General features: G+C 45.0%; 1 protein-coding gene across 1 annotated transcript in view; it reads right to left on the bottom strand.

The window, feature by feature from the left end:
- The window catches only part of CRY2 (cryptochrome circadian regulator 2), a 30494-nt gene extending 25650 nt beyond the window's left edge, over nt 1–4844 (bottom strand). The window contains exon 1 of the mRNA XM_069965335.1: nt 4445–4844. Coding sequence (XP_069821436.1) covers nt 4445–4620 — 176 coding nt within the window. The 5' untranslated portion in view covers nt 4621–4844. The remainder of the gene's footprint in view (nt 1–4444) is intronic.
- Nucleotides 4845–12421: the final 7577 nt, after the last annotated feature.

The raw sequence follows: 12421 nt of genomic DNA, 5'->3' as shown, positions 1-12421 counted from the left end.
TCCCCAGACCCGGTGATTACAGTCATACAGATGGGGGTTACACGGGGCAGGGTGTACAGGGTGAAGCCCGTCCCAGCTCCAAAAAGGTGACTTCCGGGGCAACACACTTATATAAGTTACAACTGGGCTCCAGGCCAGAAGAGCCTGCAGCCATGTCAGAGACCTGTCAGGGAACGCACGTTTCTTGTGTGTCGGGAACAGTGCACACAAGGTAAAGGATGACAAATGCATGATCTACCACCGCGCCATTCCCTCAGCCCTGGTCATGTGATCACCGGATAACATCCCGGCCGGAGCTACAGCTCTGATCCTCCAGGTACATGAACAGAATGCCAGAACTACAGTAAAGACTGACACACAAATACACCCAAAACCTATTAGTCAATCTTCCCACACAGGGAGGGCTTCACATTTCTAGCGCTTCACGTGAGATCCTCTGGTTCACATATAGGGAAGCCCCCCCAAACAGGAATGAGGTAACCTGAGGATGCAGGTATGTGGATGATATCATCCCGCCTCTCATGCGTGGGGTGATGTTATACAACTATAACAGTGAGAGGCAGAAATACTGTAGACCTTAAAGACTGAGACAGGGGCTTCTTAAAGGGGAATCACACTCTAAAGCAGCTGGTGTATATTACATATTCCAGCTGGTGTCGATTATGTAGCTAGAATGTAAAGTAGACGTCCTCCATTACTGGAGTGAGTGTTACCGTTTTGTGTCTCCAGCTCCTATGCGGACCTATGTGTCTCCATGCTTAAAAATGTTACCCCAAGACTACCTGTAGGTGATAGGGAGCTGATTAAAAGAGGTGGGGACCAGTCCCAAGAACAGCAGCACACATGCTTGAGCGCCCCTTTATTCACTGCCAAGGTGACCTGCAAAGACACTGATCCCACAGATGGGATAACATCTAAGGAGTACCCCCAAAGGACTGATCACCAAGACCCCTGAATGGTATATATTCCAGCTGTGGGAACTAATAGGGATCAATGACGGATTCCCATAGAACATCACACAATATCCCTTTAAGCACAGCGCGCTTCACTATAACCTGATGACCTCTGCTCCACTTACTTGCAGGGCATCACCATCACCTCCTATTGGTTGCAGAGACTGGTGATGTGGCTGGCACGCTCAACACCACACACTGGCATATAATGTGACTGATACCGGCACAGCCGCGCCAAGTTATAGGGTCATATCCAGTGCAGCGTAATAGTGGAGGACTGAGCTAGATAATATATACACAATGCCATTTCATGCCAATGTGACAGTCGGAACATTAGATAAGAGGGGAGTATGTAATATAAAAAAATGTTTTCAATTTTTTATCAAACATGGTGTAAAGTGAAACTGGCTCAGTTGCCCCTAGCAACCAATCAGATTCCACCTTTCATTTTCCAAACAGTCTGTAAGGAATGAGAGGTGGAATCTGATTGGTTACTAGGGGCAACTGGGCCAGTTTCACTTTACACCATGTTTGATAAATCACCCCCTTTCTCTATATACGTAGGTGTAGCAGAGCTGAACCTGTTATAGAACTTTTTGGTCTCACTGTGTAGGGATTTCTGTAGGTTTCCCGGCAGTCCTATGTAAATCCTCAGACCCTTTGATTATAAACACCACACACACAGAGGCCTGAAGTGCCAACACACGCCCGCCCCATCCTGAAAAAAGCGACTTCCGGGACAATACACTTATATAAGTTATAGCTGGGCTCCGGGCCAGAAATCCTGCAGCTATACAGGAGAACACGTGTAGGGAAAGGGGCACGCGAGGTAAAGGGACATACACCTGCACACACCCCGGGAGAGGGCAACGTAACCGATCCTAAAGGGCATCTATCTATCTATCTATCTATCTATCTATATAATCTCCCCCCAACATATGCAGCAGCCATGCCCCAGCCTCATGACCGCTGGCTCAGGTGATGCCCATTTATAGATGGTCGTAATGGTAAAATGTGTTACACTAACGTGTCAAAGACCTTCAAATTCTTGATTAAAGGGGTAGTTCAACCCCCCAATTATTCTCTTTTCAAATAAACTTTTGCCACAATGTGCCAGAGATTTGTAATTTACTTCTATTAAAAAAAAAAAAAATCAAGCCTTAGAAAACTTATCAGCTGCTGTACGTCCTGCAGGATGAGGTATTTTTTCTAGTATGGAGAGCAAGAGAAGTTTTCTTATAGGAATTTGCTACTGCTCTAAATAGTTCCTGACATGGACAGAGGTGGCAGCAGAGAGCACTGTGTCAGACTGAAAAGAATACACCACTTCCTGCAGGACATACAGCAGCTGATAAGTACTGGAAGACTGGAGATTTTTTTTAAATAGATTTTTTTAAGTAAATTACAAATCTGTATGACCAGAATTTTTGGTGAACAACCCCTTTAAAGACGAGAGAAAGGTGGAACCATCGCATAGACTGACACCAATAGCAAAGCAGAGTCCGTGTCCCTTTAAGATCGGTGGACATGGACTGGGCGCTCTGATGGCCAGTACAACACACAGGGGGCAAGTGAGAGAACGCTATCTGCAATATTCTGCATCACATATAGGAAACCCCTCGCTGTGACTGGGGATGAGGTAACCTGAGGACACCACGGCGTCTGCTGCAGCTATGTGGATGAGATAATGCAGCATTGCACATGGCCAGTCACGTTATACAACCGTATAATGCAGGGATGGGGAACCTCCCGCCCTCCAGCTGTTGCAAAACTACAATTCCCATCATGCCTGGACAGCCGAAGGCTGTCCAGGCATGATGGGAGTTGTAGTTTTGCAACAGCTGGAGGGCGGAAGCTTGCAACACAATGAGAGACTTCAAGGACCACAACTTCTTAAAGGGGAATTCCACTCTAAAGCGAATTATATTGCAACACAATGAGAGACTTCAAGGAATACAACTTCTTAAAGGGGTATTCCACTCTATTCCTTCTTCAGCTATATTACTTATACTCAGAGAGGTCAACCCCCTTCATGGCATACGCTGAGCATAGTTGTTCACTTTAAAAGACTAAAATGCCCCTTTAAGTTTTTCAACCTTTGACCTTTAATACTCCTTATTAATAAGTAGACATTGAGCTTTATCATCACAACTGCATGAATCCTTCCTATAGGTACCGGCCCGCTCTTCTCTACCCTCCTGGCATGGATGGGGCGGATTGGCCAACCCCATCGGTTACAAAACAATAAGCGTGCGGCTTATACAACGCGGGGCGGGCGGGGCTAAGGAGCGAGGCGACAAGTCCAGGCCGAGGGAACCTGTTTATCATCTTATAAAACAGTTATTACATCTGTGAATCGAAGCTTTGTCTATTCGTACGTTCTTATGCCGCAATCACTGATTATGGTGTCCCTAGTCCCTAACCTGTGGCAAACTACAACTCCCATCATGCCCTGACAGTCAAGGGCCACCGGCTGGGGTATACTAGGTTCTCCCTAAACACAGATGTAGCAGAGCTGAGTTTGTTATTTGTTATCTGAGCCTCAAGTGTTTATATAATAAATTTGCACTGATATTTCCACACGTGCATCCTGGCACACAACCCGCTAGCTGTGCCCGCCTCATATACTACTATAAGACACCACCTATAGACATGAACGCCCTCTACTTACCCCTCTCATGTGACCCCCGCCATCACTGATCGCCTTTGTACCAGCAATGCCAAACTGATGCCCGTCACGTCCTCACTGCTAAGTAAGAGCCCTGGCACAGTACAACTCCAAGGTGCGCCAAACTCCAGTCAGCCCCTTTCTAAAGTGCCAGTCTGACATAACCTGCTGATGCCAACCTCCAGGACACACCTGCCAGCATAAACACCACCCTCAGAACTAATGGGAGGGATTGGGACCCAAGACATAAGTCAGTGCCAACCTGCAACCATCATAGCCATTGCCACATGCAATAGTAACTCAACACTATGAGTCCACCCCATATGCTCATGCCAACTTCCAGAGCCCGCCCATCATTACCTAAACCCGAAGCAGAGCAGCTCAAGCTGATTCTACCCCAAGCCAATGCCCACTTCCCTGATGCCAATGTTTACTCCAGTGATACCACCCCAATCCAATGCCCACTCCACGACAATGTTTACTCCACTGATGCCACCCGAAACCAATGCCCTAATGCCACCTCATGCCAATGTTTACTCTAAGCCAATGCCCACTTTCCTGATGCTACTGCTCTGATGCCACACAAAGCCAATTCACTCCCCTGATGCCACCTAAAAGCAGTACCCACTTCTCCCATGCCAATGTCACCTCAAGCCACTGCCACCTACTGACATCACTGCCAGCTTTTCATTGCCCATTGAACAATGTCAGCCCTCCTGCGATGCCCCATCATACCATCCTGTGATGCCAGCCTGTAGCCCCTCCCTCCTCAGGTATGTGCCCGGGTCACGTGTCCTGGCAGCCCACCTGCCCCGCTCCTCACCTCCATCTATTGACCCCGCCGGAGGAGGAGGCCGCGAACCAGGGGTCCAGGATGTAGACGCAGCGCACACAGCGCGCCCCCCGCAGGGCGGCCACCAGCGCCGGGTTGTCGTGTAACCGCAGCCCCTTCCGGAACCAGTGCACGGCGGTCACCGCGGCGGTAGAGGAGGCGTCCATGCCGGGAGCGGAGTCCGAGCTGCCTGCACTGTGGCCGGGAGCGGAGTCCGAGCTGCCTGCACTGTGGCCGGGAGCGGAGTCCGAGCTGCCTGCACTGTGGTCGGGAGCGGAGTCCGAGCTGCCTGCACTGTGGTCGGGAGCGGAGTCCGAGCTGCCTGCACTGTGGTCGGGAGCGGCGGCTGTCAGTGCGGGGCGAGCTGCTCCACGTCCGGATCCTGCAGCTCCAACACGGGACTGCCTGAAGCCCGGGACACGCCTACTGGTAAACCTCCTCTGTGATTGGAGGAGGTGTTAGAGAGGGGGCGGGGCCGGGCACCATCACATGTAAGCCATGTGTCAGGGAACACACGGCGCGGTCACTGACCAGTGAGGTGCGGCTGTGCCTGCCCACAACCGCCCCGTGTGCAGCAGGGCTGTGCGGCTCTCCGGGCATGCTGGGATCTGTAGTGCTGCAACATCTGTACATCAGTGTTATAGCTGGGTGCCGCCCCCAGCTGCCTATCACCGCTCTTTATACTACTGCTCTACTGGCATCTGTAGTTCTGCAGCAGCTCAAGACTTATACATCATCAGCGGCTGCATCCCTGGGTATCGCAGTGTCGCCCCCCTCAGGGAAGGGGCAGATGGTGACACCCCCCCCCCCCCCCCCCACAGATGCCCCCTATGACTTGTCAGCTGTGAGCGCAGCATAAATAGAAACGTTATGATGCGTTGGCGCCCTCTGCTGGCCGCTCTATGTAGTGCGGCAGTGTTTGTAACTGTCTCTCTAGTGACACCTAGAGGTGGCGACCCTGTAAGACAGTGATGTCCAACCTGTGGCTTCAAGGGATCTGTACTTTTTAGCTGGCAGTGCATCATGGGAGTTGTAGCTTCAACTACAAGGGCAATATGGGAGCTGCTACATTATAGCATTACTATATGGGCACATTGTGGACCACTTTATTATATTTAGAGGCACAGTGTGTAGCATTATTATATTTACATGGACACAGCAGGTGTGTATATAGCTTTTGCAGTTGAGGTGCTCATGCCGGTGCCGTCTTCTTATTCTTCTACGTTGCGCCGTTTAGTAGTTAATACTTCTGAAATAAATATGCTAATGAGTCCATTTGGTGCACTGGGGGCAGTTCTTGGCCACTCCTGCCAACTGCGGGTCCACGCCTACTTCTGCCCAGCCATATATGCTAACATAGTCACATCTCCTTGACGGGACGTACAAGCGGGCATGCAAACGCTCCCAGTGCACCCAATGGGCTCATTAGCATATCGGCCCTATTACACCGACAGATTATCTGACAGGTTTTTTTTTAAGCCAAAGCCAGGATTGGACTATACCCATTGAATACGTCATAAAGAAAAGACTGAGATCTCTCCTCTTTTCAAATCCATTCCTGGCTTTGGCCTAAAAAAATCTGTCAGATAATCTGTTGGTGTAATAGGACCCTAAACTGCACCCCATAGAAGAATAAGAAGGACAATGCCAGAAAGAGAACCTGCAACAGGTATATATCAGCATGTATGTCCTGATGGTTTCCCTATAGGAGCACAGTGTGTGTAGCATTATTATAGTTAGGGTGTACAGTGTGTAGTATTATAGTTAGGGTGTACAGTGTGTGTAGCATTATAGTTAGGGTGTACAGTGTGTGTAGCATTATAGTTAGGGTGTACAGTGTGTAGCATTATTATAGTTAGGGTGTACAGTGTGTAGTATAGTTAGGGTGTACAGTGTGTAGTATTATAGGTAGGGTGTACAGTGTGTAGCATTATTATAGTTAGGGTGTACGGTGTGTAGCATTATTATAGTTAGGGTGTACAGTGTGTAGCATTATTATAGTTAGGGTGTACAGTGTGTGTAGCATTATTATAGTTAGGGTGTACAGTGTGTGTAGCATTATAGTTAGGGTGTACAGTGTGTGTAGCATTATTATAGTTAGGGTGTACGGTGTGTGTAGCATTATTATAGGTAGGGTGTACAGTGTGTAGCATTATTATAGGTAGGGTGTACAGTGTGTAGTAATATAGTTAGGGTGTACAGTGTGTAGTAATATAGTTAGGGTGTACAGTGTGTAGCATTATTATAGTTAGGGTGTACAGTGTGTGTAGCATTATAGTTAGGGTGTACATTGTGTAGCATTATTATAGGTAGGGTGTACAGTGTGTAGCATTATTATAGGTAGGGTGTACAGTGTGTAGTAATATAGTTAGGGTGTACAGTGTGTAGTATTATAGTTAGGGTGTACAGTGTGTGTAGCATTATTATAGTTAGGGTGTACAGTATGAAGCATTATTATACTTAGGGTGTACAGTGTGTGTAGCATTATTATACTTAGGGTGTACAGTGTGTAGAATTATTATAGTTAGGGTGTACGGTGTGTGTAGCATTATTATAGTTAGGGTGTACAGTGTGTAGTCTTATTATATTTATGGTGTACAGTGTATAGCATTATTATAGTTAGGGTGTACAGTGTGTAGCATTATTATATTTAGGGTGTACAGTGTATAGCATTATTATATTTTAGGGTGTACAGTGTGTAGCATTATTATAGTTAGGGTGTACAGTGTGTAGCATTATTATAGTTATGGTGTACAGTGTGTAGCATTATTATAGTTAGGGTGTACAGTGTGTAGCATTATTATAGTTAGGGTGTATGGTGTATAGCATTATTATATTTAGGGTGTACAGTGTGTGTAGCCTCATTATAGTTAGGGTATACAGTGTGTAGCATTATTATAGTTAGGGTGGACAGTGTGTAGCATTATTATAGTTAGGGTGTACAGTGTATAGCATTATTATAGTTAGGGTGTACAGTGTGTGTAGCATTATTGTAGTTAGGGTGTACAGTGTGTAGCATTATTATAGTTAGGGTGTACAGTGTGTGTAGCATTATTATAGTTAGGGTGTACAGTGTGTAGCATTATTATAGTTAGGGTATACAGTGTGTAGCATTATTATAGTTAGGGTGTACAGTGTGTAGCATTATTATAGTTAGGGTGTACAGTGTGTGTAGCATTATTATAGTTAGGGTGTACAGTGTGTAGCATTATTATAGTTAGGGTGGACAGTGTGTAGCATTATTATAGTTAGGCTGCATTCACATGTTCCGTGAACTTGTCCGTGCTCACGGATCCGTGCGCACGGACAATTTTACAGTCCAATGCTTTCTATTGGGCTATTTAGATGTTCCGTGATTTCACTGATCCGTGATCTGTTCCGTTAAAAAATAGGACGTGTCATTACTCGGAATGGATGCACGGAAAGGATTCCCCATAGAAATCAATGACATCCGTGTTCATCCGTGAAAAACACGGATGTGATGTAATCGATGCAATTTAAAATGCTTTAACACAGATCCGTGAAAAAAACGAACACGGATGCAAAACGGATGAAAAACTGACTGTTTTGCATGGATCACGGAGGTAGCTGCCGGACCACAATCACGGAACGGGAAAAACACTGAATGTGTGAATGCAGCCTTAGGCTATGTTCACACTACGTAAGTCTCCGGACGTAGCGCGTTCCGTGAATAAGCGGCTGGAGACTTACGTAGTTTGCATATAATGGAAAGTATACGATGTACGGCTGCACAGTTCACACTATGTACGAACTTACGCCCGGATCGAACGCGGCGCCGTAAAAAATGAACCAGACCATTGTTTGAGGACGAAAATGCTGTAACTTACGCCCGTAGCGTAACATGTGGTCCCGTACGTAGTGGTGATTTCTTCATTTTTGCAGCTTTTTGTGCCGATCCAAAAGGTTCTGTGGGGTGTCCGGGGCTAGGCGAAGATTTCCAAGTAAAAGACCGCTGTCAGATCGCTACGTACGCCGATCGGGAAGCGTAAGTAGACTACGGGCGTAAGTTCGCGGTCCGTACGTAGCCGGCCGCAAGTAGCGTAAATCTCCGGCCGGAGTTTAACACGTATATGTCTGGCCACGAAAATATGCGGCCGGACATATACGTAGTGTGAACCCAGCCTCAGGGTGTACAGTGTGTAGCATTATTATAGTTAGGGTGTACAGTGTGTGTAGCATTAGGGTGTACAGTGTGTAGCCTCATTATATTTAGGGTGTACAGTGTGTGTAGCATTATTATATTTAGCGTGTACAGTGTGTAGCATTATTCTATTTAGGGTGTACAGTGTGTGTAGCATTATTATATTTAGGGTCTACAGTGTGTAGCATTATTATAGTTATGGTGTACAGTGTGTGTAGCATTATTATAGGTAGGGTGTACAGTGTGTGTAGCATTAGGGTGTACAGTGTGTAGCATTATTATAGTTAGGGTGTACAGTGTGTGTAGCATTATTATAGGTAGGGTGTACAGTGTGTAGCATTATTATAGGTAGGGTGTACAGTGTGTGTAGCATTATTATAGTTATGGTGTACAGTGTGTAGCCTTATTATATTTATGGTGTACAGTGTGTAGCATTATTATACTTAGGGTGTACAGTGTGTAGCATTATTATAGTTATGGTGTACAGTGTGTGTAGCATTATTATACTTAGGGTGTACAGTGTGTGTAGCATTATTATAGTTAGGGTGTACAGTGTGTAGCATTATTATACTTAGGGTGTACAGTGTGTAGCATTATTATAGTTATGGTGTACAGTGTGTGTAGCATTATTATACTTAGGGTGTACAGTGTGTGTAGCATTATTATAGTTATGGTGTACAGTGTGTAGCCTTATTATATTTATGGTGTACAGTGTGTAGCATTATTATACTTAGGGTGTACAGTGTGTAGCATTATTATAGTTATGGTGTACAGTGTGTGTAGCATTATTATACTTAGGGTGTACAGTGTGTAGCATTATTATAGTTATGGTGTACAGTGTGTTTAGCATTATTATAGTTAGGGTGTACAGTGTGTGTAGCATTATTATAGTTAGGGTGTACAATGTGTACCATTATTATAGTTAGGGTGTACGGTGTGTAGCATTATTATAGTTAGGGTGTACGGTGTGTGTATCATTATTATAGTTAGGGTGTACAGTGTGTGTAGCATTATTATAGTTAGGGTGTACGGTGTGTAGCATTATTATAGTTAGGGTGTACAATGTGTACCATTATTATAGTTAGGGTGTACGGTGTGTAGCATTATTATAGTTAGGGTGTACAATGTGTACCATTATTATAGTTAGGGTGTACAATGTGTACCATTATTATAGTTAGGGTGTACAGTGTGTAGCATTATTATAGTTAGGGTATACAGTGTGTGTAGCATTATTATAGTTAGGGTATAAACCCACACACCGTATATGCAGCAGATATGCAACAAATACGCAGCAGATTTGTTGGTACAGATTTGATGCTGTGTTCAGTTATTTAGATCTAATCTGCTGCGATTTTGCTGCGAGTTTGCTGCGAGTTTGCTGCGTATCGCAGCAGTAAATACACTGCATATACGGTGTGTGGGTTTATACCCTTAGGGTGTACGGTGTGTAGCATTATTATAGTTATGGTGTACAATGTGTAGCATTATTATAGTTAGGGTGTACGGTGTGCAGCATTATTATATTTACTCCTTTATAAGACCCACATGACCAAAATTAGCAGGATATGCCTGTGCTCACATGTCAGTACCTTATGTCTTCCCCATTCTGTGTGAGCAGCAGTGGTAAGTGTAATACCATATTCATACTTGTGTTGTTTGGGGGCAGCCTTCCCTGCCGGTGGTGCTGGCCGGGTTCTGGTGGGGCGTTTTGGGTCTGGTCCTGTGACATTGGGGTTGCAGGGCCATTCCATGGCCTCCCTTCCCTGCATGTGCACGCTTTGGCGGTCACTGTGTAGCATTATTATATTTAGGTTGTACAGTGTGTAGCATTATTATAGTTAGGGTGTACAGTGTGTAGTATCATTATATTTAGAGTGTACAGTGTATAGCATTGCGGCACGGATCAGTATGCCAATGATGTGCCAATGTAGTGTTCTGCGAAGCACATTGGAGTGTAGCCTTATAATGTGTAGTAATGTGCATAGCTAGAAAAGTTATTATGATATACAGTATATATTAGCACCCCCTGCAGGCCGCTGCATGTAGTGCAGTATGGTATTTGTTTCCTTTATAACAACTCCAGTCCTCAAGACTCACCAACAAACCTGTCTGGGAACACCGCCGTATGCTGGTTTTATACAAGGTAGATTTATTGGAATACTGCCACTGCAGTGTTTGTGCAAAGACCAGAAGAGGATCCAACAGGAAAGAGAAGGACAAGTTCCTCTTTATATTTTCCATCCCATTTAAATCCACTTCTGGTTTTGGCACAAATACTGCCATGTGTGATTATTATTATTATTTTTTTTAAAGCTCCCTTAATTCTAGAGCGATAATTTCAGCCTTATAAGAGAACTGTCTCTGTAGTAAGTTCCAAGGGTAGCTAACCTGTAAGGTAGTTTTCTCCTACAACAACTAGTTATTGTAAAAAAAAAACCCCCATGACATTTTTTACCCCACCTTTATATTTTGGAAAGAAAAAATCAAATCTCCAAAAATCTATTGGTATCACTGCATTTGGAAGTGTGTACACCAATAAAAAACATTATTTATCCCACATGAGGGTACGTTCACACTAGGGAATTTCTGCGGAGACTTCAAGCGGATTCCGCTGGGGTGGGCTCTGTTTGAAATTCCGCCCGATCCATAGACCCAGTGATATTTGCTGGCGGATTCTGCTGTCCACTCAAAAAATTGACATTCACCGGAATTCACCGGCAAATATCACTATCTATGTCTATGTAACAGACGAAACTTCAAGCGGAGGCCACCCGGGCGGAATCCGCTTGAGGTCTATGCAGAAATTCTGTTGTGTGCACGTACCCTGATGGACAAAAACATTTAAAAAAAAAAAACTAAATAACAGAAACCTGAAGTCCCTTACCCCAAACTGGTACTAAAAAAATTGCAGATTGTGCCACAAAAAAACAAACCTGCTCACACTGCTACACAGGCAGAGAAGTATAAAACTTTAATTCAATGGCTGTCACATCTATGGTGCTGCAGTGCAGTCTATTATGAGCAGTCTGGTTCTTCTTCTATGTGTCACATAGGAGTGTACAGTATAAAGATGTGTCCCATAGCTGATATATAGGTCAGTATGTAGCAGTATTACATCACACTAGGAAGGGACTCACTCATCACGTTACATTAACCTGAGCAGCTCCATTTTCTTAGCCTAGTTTCCTACAATTACCCGGTAGAGGAGCCGGTGCCGTCCTGTACAGCTCATCCACCGTGAGTCAGCCATACTGCACATAGTCACATCCTACAACCACACACACATATATGTAGCGTCAGATGCTTTTAGCTACATCTATAACACTGGCTTCGATGGGATGATGGGCAACAAAAAAAAACCAACATAATAGTATACATATGCTTTATACAGTTTGGTCAATGGTGGATATATGGTTTTACAGTGGCTTACATGGGAAGTAAATGTCTAGGCGCTATCCCAACTAAAAGTGAGCAAGGTGAAGAAATTAGTTTTGGGTCAATTTGGTTGGATCGAGACCATTGGATCTCATTTGGATTACAAAAATTATTCGAATTCAAAAGTGCATTAAAGGAGCAGGAACCCCTATCAATGGAAGGAGGCCCTGCTCCCATCCATGTTAATGGCAGGAGTCTCTGCTTCTATTCATGTTAATGGCAGGAGTCTCTGCTGCTATCCATGTCAATGGCAGGAATCCCTGCTCCGATCCATGTCGATGGCAGGAATCCTTGCTCCCATTCATGTTGATGGCAGGAGTCTCTGCACCCATCCGTGTCAATGGCAGGAATCCCTGCTCCGATCCATGTTG

This window comes from Dendropsophus ebraccatus, chromosome 4 (assembly GCF_027789765.1).
Source record: "Dendropsophus ebraccatus isolate aDenEbr1 chromosome 4, aDenEbr1.pat, whole genome shotgun sequence".
Classification (NCBI taxonomy): Eukaryota; Metazoa; Chordata; class Amphibia; order Anura; family Hylidae; genus Dendropsophus; species Dendropsophus ebraccatus.
The sequence above is the reverse complement of the archived record's forward strand: the minus strand, read 5'-3'. Positions and strand labels throughout refer to the sequence as shown.